At 42.6% G+C, this 12,841-nt stretch overlaps 1 protein-coding gene across 15 annotated transcripts in view; it reads right to left on the bottom strand.

Moving 5' to 3' along the window:
- Positions 1 to 12,841, bottom strand: part of znf385d (zinc finger protein 385D) — a 55,255-nt gene that overhangs the window by 4,735 nt on the left and 37,679 nt on the right. For 13 of the 15 annotated variants that reach the window (XM_085919467.1, XM_085919469.1, XM_085919460.1 and 10 more), the window contains 3 exons: positions 12,376 to 12,524; positions 3,444 to 3,563; positions 1,948 to 2,068 (listed from right to left, as the gene is read on the bottom strand). In XM_085919467.1, the coding sequence (XP_085775593.1) occupies positions 1,948 to 2,068; positions 3,444 to 3,563; positions 12,376 to 12,524 (390 nt within the window). The remainder of the gene's footprint in view (positions 1 to 1,947; positions 2,069 to 3,443; positions 3,564 to 12,375; positions 12,525 to 12,841) is intronic. The other 2 variants (XM_085919472.1, XM_085919471.1) reach the window with 1 other exon arrangement.

Below are 12,841 nucleotides of genomic sequence, written 5' to 3' on the forward strand. Positions count from 1 at the left end.
ATGTTGAGTCACTACATTTAATAAACAATTTAACCAGATGAGACAAAGCGGAAATGAGCGTTTATTAGTCATCATGTTTTTAGTGATGACTACCTGAATGCAAGCCAGATCACAAAATGTTCAGTTGACCAAAAAGTAATAAGCCAAACCTCTTTTTGATGATTTACAAAATTGTTGCTAGTCTTTTTGGGAGATGCTAAAAGAAAATGATAAAAGCGGGAGTTTGCATTTGAAGACAAAAAGGCGACGAAAAGTAATTTAGATTACATTGGCTCGTTGTATTCGCTACCCTTGACCCGACGGACGGCGAAGTCAATGGGCTATCGCTAATGGAGCTAACGACCGCCATCCATCTTTACACTGCGGACGGCGAAGGAAGAAAAAGGAATGAGTCAAATGAAAAGTGAGACCACTTTAAAGGCAAACCGGCAAGGTGAGCGCTCAGATACCAGCACTGGGGTGGAGAAAGGTAAACAATGTTTTAGCGAAAAGCTAAGTCGAGGTTTTTGATCTTTCAAAGAGAAAAGTTTCTATTCATAAGAATGTTAAAGATATGAGAGAAAGGAAGACACTATGGCAAGAAAAGAAGAAAAGCGTGGAGGAGTAATTGAGCGAGCGGCAACGGTCGAGGGAATTAGGCCAAGGCCACAAAGGAGAAGATGGCGGGAAAGGCTCAGTTCTTTTCTTCTTGTGTTTTTTTCCACCGTCATACTTCCGGTGCGACGGCACGTTTCCCCCCCTGAGATGCGATTAGCTTTGTGAGCGAAGTCGGATGAAAAGATTTTCATTAAAGCAATCGGCGCTCATTACACGCCGTCGCAACTTAAAAGTCCCAAATCCCCCCGGGCGGCTCTTCGCTCGCCCTCGGCGGAATATCGATAAGCTACTTACACGGACGAGCGCTCGTATAAATCTTCGCTACCTTAACATTTTGTCAGAGTCGTGCACTTTTTTTTTTTGAGTATTTTGGATTTCGAGTACTTGTGGAAGCTGCCGATACCAGACACAGATACCTGAGGGCAAAAAATGCAGTTCGGCAGTGACAATATGAAACATCACACTACTTTATAGCAACAAACACACACAGACACACACACAGAGTGAGTCCAGCTGTCCATTAGTCCTCCCTCACATTAAGTTAATGGAGGAAGTAAAAAGTTAGTAATGATTCCTCCATTAAACCATTAGCCTGACGTCCATGCATGAAGCGTTTTTATTCCACATTATTTCATAATCATATCATTAATATAACCGACTCAAGTAAATGAGTCGTTCTTGGGCATATTTCCAAGAAATTGTGTAAAAATATCATATTCATACAAAGATACAAACATCTTCCTGGTGGACAATTCCGTTGTGTATTAATATTCATTAGCAGGTGGCGCTAGTGGATTGTGGGTAATGCGGCGCCAGGAATGCGCAGGTGTCTTTCAGGATGATTAATGAGCGCCACCGCAGCCAGGAAGGTCGCCGCGGCGGCGCTGCTTTGTGCGTGACGAGTTTACAATATCGTGACGAGAAAGTTTGCGGGAGCCTTTCAATGTGACGCCTTGCGTGGCTGATTAGCTAAGTCCGTAAACGTGCTAGCGACGTGACGGTCCAGTCGGTGACATTGAAATTCAGCTTCCATATTTAAATCTAGCAATTTGAAATCAAAACTTTCTGAGATTCCACCGTCGTCGATCCGGCGGGAATGGAGTTCTTAATTGTTTTTGTCTGACATCTGCCTGAGATTTTTGGATTTAAGCACCCACCTGGCAGTAACGGGGGAAATGTAAATAAAAGTTGGCTCAAAAAAGTATTTGTCGAGCTACCTACTCACCTAACAATATCTAAAAAGTTCTTTCAACGTGTCTGCCAATTTTCACTTTTGTCTCAGTTGTAGCGAGCTAAAATGCTAACGTGTGACATCATCACCCCCAAAAAGGGGAGGAGCTTCCCACCAACCTTTCCGGTCTGCTTTGGGCTCCTTGGTGAGCGACGTTCCTTTGAGCTTGCTTTTGGGAGCGTCCAGGGCTTTTAGCTTCCTGGCGTGCTTGGTGCCCTTGTAGTGGGCCAAGGCTTGGTTCTGCCAGAAGAACAAACAGCAGGCTGGATTGAGTCCGGGGATCGGGGAGGGATGAAATGAAACATGAAAAAGCCGCCGAGCTAAAGGCGAGCACGAGGCGAGCGGAGCAGCTTACAGCTAATTAGTTCAGGCCACAAAGCGCAAATGTTTGATTTTCTCGCTGCCAGCCTTGAACACATCTTACGGGGGTGATTCACCGACTCCTTTCAGACCGTGTTTTTGTTGCTCATATGATCCAACCAACGACTTATTCACTTGGAAAGCGCAGATTTATTTGATTGCTTTGGAGTCGCTAATGCCAATCCTTTGTCACTTTTGCTCACATTTCCACATTTTTCTTCCACCGACTCGAAAATCCCGCTTGTAAATTCTCGGTGAATTCAAGCGAGGAGCAAAGAGATCTTTTTTAGCCCAGAAATGCGACACGTCATGACTTAAAGAATAATGACTCTTTTTTGTTTTTTTTTTTTGTTTTTTTTTATGATGGCAAAAATTGCTGGATTTGTTCACCGTTAAATTGCTGTTGGAAACTGAATGTACTTCAATAAATCATGAAAAAATAGGGCAACAGATAACAGGGGCAAGTTGTGTGGGTAGCACATTTACCTCTAACCGCATGCAAGCTCCCTTTTGAGACACGACGGAAAGAAAACACTTGTAATCATACAAGAGATAATTTATGCTCAGATATTTCAGCCGCAAACTCCCGCGGGGATAATTGTGGCCTTAAGACGCCGTGTTGCCACAGCAACAACAAAAAAAAAAACACCTTCATTTGCAAACCGACAGCGAGAAAGAAAGAATAACAAAGCTAAACTTTTTCTTATTTATGTACATGGTACGCACGTGTATGTGTTTGGTGATCAATAAAACATTAGAATTGCATTAGTCCCACTTGAGCCTATACATTTTAAATCAGGCTGTATAAATTGCGCAGGTGAAAAGTGTTGAGTCAGCACCGACACATAAAAAAAAAAACACATCGTGGTGAATATTTAGTACTGAGTTTCATGATTTATTAACCATGTCCAACAAAGTATTTTTTTAAATAAATGAACGCTACCGTGTTTAAGAAAAGAAAAAAAAAATCCGCATTAGTTAATGTGCCATGAGTATTTAAGTCGCAGTTTGAAGGTTTAGACTTAGTGCAATATCGATGCTAATTTCTTTTAGCGTGTCTATGGATTTCTCATTAAATGTTAGCATTAAGCTGGTGGACTTTGGTTGGGTTCAACGTTTTGGTGTTTAAATAAAGGCAAAAAAAAACCAAAACGGGGGATTTATTTTTTTCTATTTAAATTGTATTCATTTAAACCATTTTTTCATTTTTTTGATTTGAATTTTGACTTCGTTGGGGGTTGCTACTGAGCCCTACCAGGTGTACCTGCGAGTTGAACCTCAGTCGACAGACGCCGCAGGAGACGTGCCTCTTCTTGGTGGCAGCGGGCTGGAGGCCCAGCGTGTGATGTAGGACGGCCTTCTGGACCGGGTCCATCTGCGGAGGGACCACACAAAAAAAAAAAGAATAATCATAACGATAACAATAACATAGCAATATTTTTTTTTTCCACAATGATCATCCCAACTGTAGTTAGTTTGTGTTTGTGTGCACTTGTAGCAGCAACAAGCAGCTTGTGTTAACTTGTGAGGCTTCAGACTTGCAGCTCTCGCCCAAAACTTTGCAAAGGGAGGGCTGCCATGTGTGTGCGTGTGTGCGTGCGTGCGTGTGAGGATGATGACACATGGAGTTGGCGGCCTGCTCTGGCAGCTCGGCATGCTGGGAAAGCAGAGCTGTGGAAAGGCAGCGCCAGTGAGAAACATCTGGGCTGTGACAGAGCAGGATGACCTGCTGTTAGAAACACGCGCTGGCCTGCGAACATGTTTTTTTTTTTTTTTTACTCTTTTTCAAAAGCTCAGCATCAGGACCGACCTGGGGAAAACATCCTTCATCCTGCAATCCATCCTTCTGTTGATGGCAACCTGTCAATCTCCCTCTAGTGATCATCATTCTTTAGTGATGATTGATTTTTTTTTTAATGTATTTAATACTTTTTTCAATCTGTTTTATGTTTAAGCCTTAAAACCGGTTGTTTTAAAACTTTGAATCCTAATCCAGTCTTGAAACCCTCACTAGAAACCTTACTTTAAAAGTCAAGTCTAATCTAATGTGGCTAAAAACCCGAAACAAAAATATTAATGAACCCTTAAAAGTCTAATCAAACTCTGACAATGCCTTGGGAGGGGAGGGGGGGGGGGGGGGGGGGTCCTCAGGTCTTAGGGTTCGGCATCAGCCACCCACCAAGTGGCACGGGGGTCTCACCCGAGGCTTAGCCCAAGCCGTGACTGGGACTAAATGAAGCGGCGTGCTCGTATAATGCGAACGCCCACGCCGCGCGCTTCCCACAACATCTCATAATGCTGGCTTCTCTGCATAATGGTGATGGGCCGCCGCCGCCGCGTTCATCACGCTCGAGGAACAGATCCGCCGCGTGCGTCCCACTCGCAGCTGTCAATCATCCCGACGGGCGGGATACGTCTACGCGGCCTCCGGCGCAAATAACGTCGGGGATGTGATGTCATTCACGCCGCTTGCGAGTCAACACAATAGGTATCTGGTAGGAAATGATAGCATTTACTTCAATGACGCCGTGATGGGTTCGAATTACGACGTGACAAACTCAGTGACGCTCCGGTCCGATTATAAATCCACATCATTCGCTCCAATTGTTATGCAGTAGCTATTCGATTCTATTTCCCTCCGATTTTATGAGGACACATTACAATTAAAAAAATGATACGATACCATTCACTATAATGACGACGATGCCCGTGCTTCAATTATAATGCCGTAGATACGATTTTTTCCGATTACGATACAATTTGCTCCAATGTGATACGATACGATTCATTCAAGTTGCACATTTTTTTTCCCCTCTACTTCGAATGCAGTAGAAGAAACGATTCACTCGGAAATCAGTTGGTGTCGATACGATTCGCCCAATTATGATACACAAAATAGAATGCACTCTGATTACCATGCAATAGATACGATTCGCTCCAATCGCGATCGGTATTTGATACATTCCGCTTCAGTTATGATGAGATGTGTTTCATTCTAATTACAACAAAACAAAAGATTCGATCAAGATACGATTCCTTCAAATTCCAACCAGTAGATACGGTTCACTCCGATTATGATGTGATCAAATACAACCGGAATACGATACAATTCACTCCAGTTGTGATAAAGAATATATCACTCCCATTACGACGCAGAGAAAACGATTTTACACTACGAAAATTAGCATAGACGTCAGGTTAAGTCTCAAGTTCCGCACAAGAGCAAATTGAACACACCCTATCTTTTTAAATCATGCGAAATGTCATTCTGTGAGCTCGTCTCGTCACGGGAGAGACGATGGCAGGATGCGGAGCGCGTCATGTGACAACCTGTCCACCCCGGCGGGAAAACACGACAGTGACGAGGACGTCTGACTTTCCCGCATGAGAGCTGCCAGAAAAGACAAAAACTAGCGGTGATGTTTTCAAATCAATGAGGCGACATTTACTGCTGAACCGCCAGCAATCAATACAATCTCAAAGCACACAGCAAAACAAAAGATTATTTGATTTCTATTCTTGTTTTTGTCACAGGTTTGAACTTCCACTTTGGACCCTGATTTTTTTTTTCTTGAATCCCAAATTGATGCCACAAAAACATGCTGAAAGCAGTCGACTAAATCTGAAGATAAATTGGTTTGTTTTGGGGTTTTTTTTTGCTTTTGAGCAAAGCGTCCATCTTCTTTGACTTCCATTGGTCCCTTCCAGCAGGTACGAATGTCCTCCCTACTTCTGCTTTTGTTCCCCTTCGCTCTGCTCTAGGCCGTCACCGTGAAGAATGTTTGCCCGGAAGGCGTTTGGCCGTGGCCGTCCCAGAACTCTTGAGCCAGATGAAAGACGCAAAGAGAAAGAATCTCCTGGTCCTCCCTGCATATAAAATACAGCTCTGGGCTTTTTTTTTTGCTTCAGCTTTGGATGCAACCCAGCACTGGCTTGAGACACCGACACTTGCTTGAAAGCAGAAGCCGCTTTTGAAACCTTAGTTTGAAACCTGAACCTTGGATTGAAACTCCAATTTCAAACTGTAACAATTTCTTGAAAGGAGAACCATGTCTTAAAAGCATCATTTGAAACCTTAACTTTGTGTGGAAACCTGAGTTGTAGTGATTAGAAATGGAAACCCTAACGGCGGCCTGAAGAACCGCAAGCTCCGTCCGCACCTGGTCCTCCTTCCTGCTCTGGGGCTATTGTTGGCTTTCAAGCTGACGTGACTTTGGCTGTAAATCACGTCGACTGCGTGACCTGACGGCAGCGAGATAACGCACAAGCTCAGCACCTCCTAAATCGACCCACAATAGAAACGTCCCACTTACGGCGATATTAGGAAAGCGGACTGAGAGCCAGGGAAGAAATCAAGCGGCACTTTGGGACCCGAGTGCCGAGCTGGCGGCGTGACCTGAACGAGGCGGTTCATGTCGGTAAAAGATTTAGAAAAATTGAATAAAGTCCCTAAAAGATTCACCGATTATAAAATTAATGAGCGATTCATTTGATAACTAATTAGTTGTCTATTAATGACCTCTGTTAAGAAAACAATCCAATATTTATTTTTTTCACCAATTATTATTTATTCACCGATTATGAAAATAATTATCAATTCATTTGATAACCGGTTAGTTGTCGATTAATGACTTCAATATTTTTTCTCAGATTATTTTTTATTCACCGATTATAAAAATAATGATCAATTCATTTGATAGCCGATTAGTTGTCGATTAATACCTTCTAAACCCAAATGGGTGAGGAAAAAAACCCAGCATTTTTTTTTTTGCACATCCCACAAATTCATTCCTGTCATTTTAAATTGCTTACCTGCCTGCCTCGCTAGAAAATATGAAACATGCGGCGGACCGCGTCATCCATACGTGTCGTTATGATTGGCAGCTGGGATATTACACCGACTCCCTTGTTGACGTCCATCAGCAAAAAAAAAAAATAATTGTGCAAAGTATAGCTTGCAGTTTGCCTCTAAAGTGCAACGTCAGGCGAGGCTTATAAATCCTCATCTGTTGGCCTGCTGGATGGACTTCGATCGTTTTTTTTTCAAAAATTCCCTTTTAGGGTAATTTCTAATCTATCATACTATCAAGAAGCCAGCCCGGAGGAAAGATGGGGGTGTTTCGCCGGTGACAGCGTTCAATAAAAATCCAGATTAAACCATTTATCTTGCTGTAATATTCCATCATGAATATCAAACACAGTAATGAGAGGGACGGGGAAAATCCATGTCCTTGAACACACATCGGAACACACATCCATTTTTTTTTTTTAAATGACCAAGCAACTTGTAAGTCAAAATATTATTTGTTTTATAATAACTTTCTTTTATTGAAAACACATTTCTCCAGCGTGCGCCCGCCTATTAACTCCCCGTCGCTACATAACTAGCCGCATTTTTCCGAGGCGAGTCACAGCAGGTCGTGTCTCTTTTAACTAGAGGCCTTCGCGTTAAGATTTACCGCTGACCTTTGACCCTCTCCTCCAACCGCACCCCGGGGTCCCTCTTATTTAATTACCAGCCTAATCCAATCTGCGTCGTCTTGCCGCTACGTCCCTTTAGCGTCTCTACTGCTACTCGAGTACTTCGGCCGCACGCAAAGCTTACAAAACACGCTTGAAAGTTTGTACAAGTTTGAAGTGAGCGAGCAAGATTGCATTTTATTCATCCCTGTAGGCAAATTGGTCGCATGCCCGGATAAATTTCATTAGGTTGGTTTCACGCACGCCAGATTTTTTTTTACTCTTTGATGGCTCGACGTATATGTTACGACAAAGCCTGTTGTATATTTTGCGGTTTCTGTGTGGTAGTAAATGTCATCTTTAGATATTTATGATTTTAAGTCTGCGTTTGGGTTTTAAACAAGCTATGGCTGATTTGATCCCATTTCAGTCGCAAGTTTGTGTTAGGGTGAAAGAAAATCATGAGATTTAATTTAAATATAATTTCAAGGAAGATTGATTTAATATATGACGAAATCAAGTCACGAGTACAATCACGGAGGGAAACTCGGACGTCACGTTGTCAGTAATTCGAGCTCACTTTTCCAAGACTCGCATGTTTGCACTGAATCGTCTCCGCCACATTCTTGCTTGATGCCCTAATCTTGAGCAGGGCGTCCACTGAATGACACCAGATTTCAGCTCAAAAGCACTGCATCAAAACAACGGGGCGGACACTTTTGTTTTCCCCTCCCAGTCGTAAACATGAGACTGGAATCTTGGAGGGCAAAGGGTTCAACACAGTGACGGGGAGAAAAAAAAAAAAGGGGATCAAAGGTAGCGAGATTTGGAATTCTCTGCTGGCCATCTGCAGTCGCACCTGGTGCCACCTGGCCCTGTGGCAAGAGCTTCATCTTAAAAATTTATATTGCATTTCATCTTTTGGAGTTTTGCAGTCGTGCAGCAGCGCAGTACCGAGTTGTGCCACAACACGCCTGGCAGCACTGAGCACTACTTGTAGCTCTGCAGTAGAATTAGTTTAGTATGCTAATTTTATTAGCCGGTCTATGGTGTTCGTATATCGATGTTAGCATTAAGCTAGCTATTTTTTGTGTGCATTTCATTATCTTTAAATGATTGATGGGTAAAAGTTTTAACGTTAAACTGTGCTAGACAAAGCTTTACGATATTTTCACATGTACGCCGGTCATCCCAAAAGTCAAGATAAGATGACTCATCGAGAGGCCCGGCGGACATTTAGCACATGGCAAAAACAAGTATGACACTTTGCTTTCAAAGCTCACCTCTCGTTGTGAGTTGGAACACGACTAAGGTCAAAGTTAGGGAGGGAAAATTACATTGTCGTCATTGCCATGGAGACCAAAAAACAGAACGCGGTCCCAGCTGCAAAAAAAAAGGCAAAATTATTTGAACTTTTGTACTCCCTGAGATTTACGAGCCCCGAGCTCTCCAAGCCGGTGAGTTTCAGGATCGGTTGCCCAGGCGACTGGTAGATAAAGTCACGGGTTTGTTGATAACCTTAATGGCTTCAAGCTGCCTGTTCCTCTTCTATTGGATTTTTTTTTTTTTTTTTGCGAGAAGCTCTAATTCACAGTCGCGAAGTACGTCCTTCACTTGGACTAAACGCCATCGTTAATCTTTTCCCTGCTGAGCTTTAATGTCTTTGTATTGCTTTTCTAGTGACCGTTGCTTGTTCACTCATTTTCAAGAGGTATTGTGGGATACATTGAGTGCATGGTTGAGGGAATATCCCGTTAGTCATTTGATGAGTACTACAAAATGGCCGAAAAAAAAGTTTGTAAATGTTGCTAAGGCCTAAATAATGCTTCACTCTCAAACCGTAATGCTTGTTCAGGCACATTGTTGTTGTAAATATCTCGCTGGAGACCCTGAAGATGACATTTACGGTCTGGCGAGAAACCGAACCGCAAAAAAAATAAAAAAAAATCCGCGCATCAACAAATACCACTACTGATAAATTGCCTCCTCAAATGCGACCAAGTTTTCTTGTCACGAGATAACTCACACTTGTTCTTTTTTGAAGGCAGGTCGTTTAAACGCGTCACAGTTGTTAACCTGTCGGCCGCCGTGTGGCCGTTTTGTAGATTATGTCAAGCTAACTGTTAGCCGTGCTAGCAGAATTTTATCGTAGCTCACGCCAATCAAATGGTTATATTTTACAATCATGACATCTTTCAATCCTATCCTACCACTTGTAATGAGAAACATCATATACATATTTATAATAATACTTTATTGCCAGATGAATTAAACCTCTTTCTCGAGCTACTACAATTTTGCTACAGCTCTTTAAGCAGTTTTGTTTTTTATAAAAGGTGCTTAGGGTTGTATTCTAAACACAAAAGCACTCAGTACTTTGTTTTCAGAAAGAAAAAAATCTCAACAAAAGCTTGTTGAATGTTGCTGCAAAAAAAAAAGAATAATAATCAGGCATTTTAGTCGGCGACAATGCTAACAAGAGCTAGCAAAATCCTGACTGATGATTATCCCATCACTTTGATGACACACTAAGTTACTTGAATAAACACGTCCGTCACCACCATTAAGCCGAAACACTAACATTTGACTTAGTGAGTGCGGGTCCACGCCCCAAATGGCCTTTGATGGAGGCCTGGGCGTGTGCGTGTGCATTCGCCAGAGTGTCTATGCGTGCTGGTGCGCGGCGGCGGCGCTACGAAGCAATTTCCCAGCGTGCACGATCAATAAATCACACTCCTGATTACTCTGCAGGGGGAAATGGACTTTGTATTGTTTCTCTAAGACAAATGTCGGCCGCGGGCGAGACAGATCTTATTTTCAGGCTTCCAAAGACACTTTGTGTGTTAAGCTTCTGCCCTCACTTCAAGTTTCTTTTTCAATTCAGCCCCCCCCCCCCAAAAAGAAAGGTTCAATTCCACACCAGCTGGCATCTTATTGCAATCCTCACGGTGCTTTTTTTTTCTTTGGCCCCGAGGAAAAACAACCAATCAGAGGAAGACGGCGGTGTCAATCATTTCATTTGAGGGCAGAGGCGGCCATGTTTGAGAATCGGCCTTGAAAATTCTCTGTAGTGACAATTTTCTGAATCTGCCATGTCATGATTTGTCGCTAGCCCTGCGATTGATAGCATGACTGACATGATAATGTGAATTTGGTCAGGCTCACTCAACAAAAACAAATGCTTGACTGTAGGAAAACATTATCATTCAATTTAACGTGCATTAAAATAGTCGCTATGGTAACCACATAGAGCGGTACAGTAATGTGTTGTTGTTTTTTTCCCTTCACCCTCAAGAGTGCGCTTCGACACGATGAGTGGAAGCGGCGAGAGCCCAAAGTATCTGCAATGCATTACTCATAACCAAGTCGTACGCCATAAATCGTAAATAAATAAAAAAATTCGACAAAAGAATGTCAGAGACGTCACTGCCAGAGGAGGCAAGATGCCTTCCAGAGTTGTGAACTTTCTTGGGTGAAAATTTCCTTTGGGAGGGGAGGGGGGGGGGGCAATCATAAAAAGCAAAAGCAAGCAGCGAATTTGAAGACTAATTTACCGATTTTGGAGCAGCATACGATAAATGCCATTGCATTTTCTGACGATTTACGCCGGAGATGATTTCTGAGTAGCTCGGCTGCCAAAGCGCGAGTCATCTTCTCGTTAAAAGCTCGCATGTGTTTCTCCCTCTGCCTTCAAAAGCTCCTCACCTGAGAAATATGCAAAGCGGGCTGGCGCTTTACCACCTTTTTACAAACATGAATTTTGAATGCGTGCGAAAAAAAGAAGCTGTTTGATACAGCCACGGTTTGCCATAACAAATGGGAATACATTTTTATTCCTCTTGTCTATAAAATAGAGTGTTTGCACATTACACTCAAGGGGGTTGGCCACCAAATAGAGTGACTCGGGAATCCCAGTACATCACTCACGGTTAAGTAAATATCTTCTTTCGCTTTGCAACTCAATTATTTTCATCCATTGTTTTTTTTTTTTTGATAAAGCAGAATTTAAAACAAGAAACCTTGATTAATTTGATTAATTTCATCCCTGGCTTAAAAATTTGCCTATCAAGTACGCTACGAAACTGCTGAACGAAAAAAGCGACATTAAGTGCAAGGACTCATTTTGCAAAAATCCAGACGTCGGGATTATTCTGTAGCTTCCTTGTGTCTTTCATGATTGCATGGATATCATAATGGTGTCGGCGCATTAGCGCTCGTGCACGACCTCACGTGCACACTCCTACAGATCTATTGATCCCCGCCTTTTTGAAAGTCATTACAGGGAAATACGAGCCAGGTCGGAATTGGCAGCGTCATCAAAACGTGATGACGGCGGCAGAAACAAAGAAGCGGAACGGATAAAAGCCGGCAAACTGTTTCTTTTGAACTGAGAGGACAGAGGGTTTGATGTTTGGAGCGCAGCTGGGAAAAAGAGGAAGCGGTGGAAGGAAGTGGCAATAAGCCCACGGGGAAGGCGGATGGATGAACGCTTCACGACAAGGTTGAAAAGTTCCACATTGTCTCTCTGCTCATTTGCGTGCGAGTCCACATCAAGAATGTGAAGAGCAAGAAAAAAAAAAAATCACTTTCCCACAAGAGACAAAGAAAATAGCAACAGTTTGTGGTTGGACATGCGCAGGCCATCTTTTCAAGCGGCACGGAAAAAATACAAGAAAATAAATAATAAGAAGAAGATAATAGAAATGAAAATAAATGTTGACACTCACGGCATTGAATCCTGGGAAGAGGTTGACAGCGGCCGAGGCGTTGTTGTCCAATGGGAAGGGAAGAAAGTGCTTGATGCTCAGAGCACTGTGAACAGACGGCAAGGCTGAGCGGGCCATGGGGGGCACCAGGCCATTGTGACATGTGTTGCCTATGTGGGGGGGGGGGGGCACAAAATAATATCAGAATATCATATTGGCAGATCAGAGATATGATTGAAAATAGGTTTTTGGACTTAAGTTCCCCTTTAAATATTCATTTTAATTTTCCTCATATTTTTGTGTTGTTGTTTTTTTTTTAAGCCCAATTTTTGCTGCCTGAGGGGTCTCTGAACTTTTTTTTTTTTTTGCACTCCACTTTGGGAACATTGGCAATTTTATCAGGCAGCTGCATCGTGGGAAAAAAAAAATCTTCCATGGTTTCAGTCCAACATGTCCATTAGTTTTATGGCTTTATTAATGCTCTTAA

This window comes from Syngnathus leptorhynchus, chromosome 8 (genome assembly GCF_054491065.1).
Source record: "Syngnathus leptorhynchus isolate UIUO chromosome 8, UIUO_Slep, whole genome shotgun sequence".
Taxonomy (NCBI): domain Eukaryota; kingdom Metazoa; phylum Chordata; class Actinopteri; order Syngnathiformes; family Syngnathidae; genus Syngnathus; species Syngnathus leptorhynchus.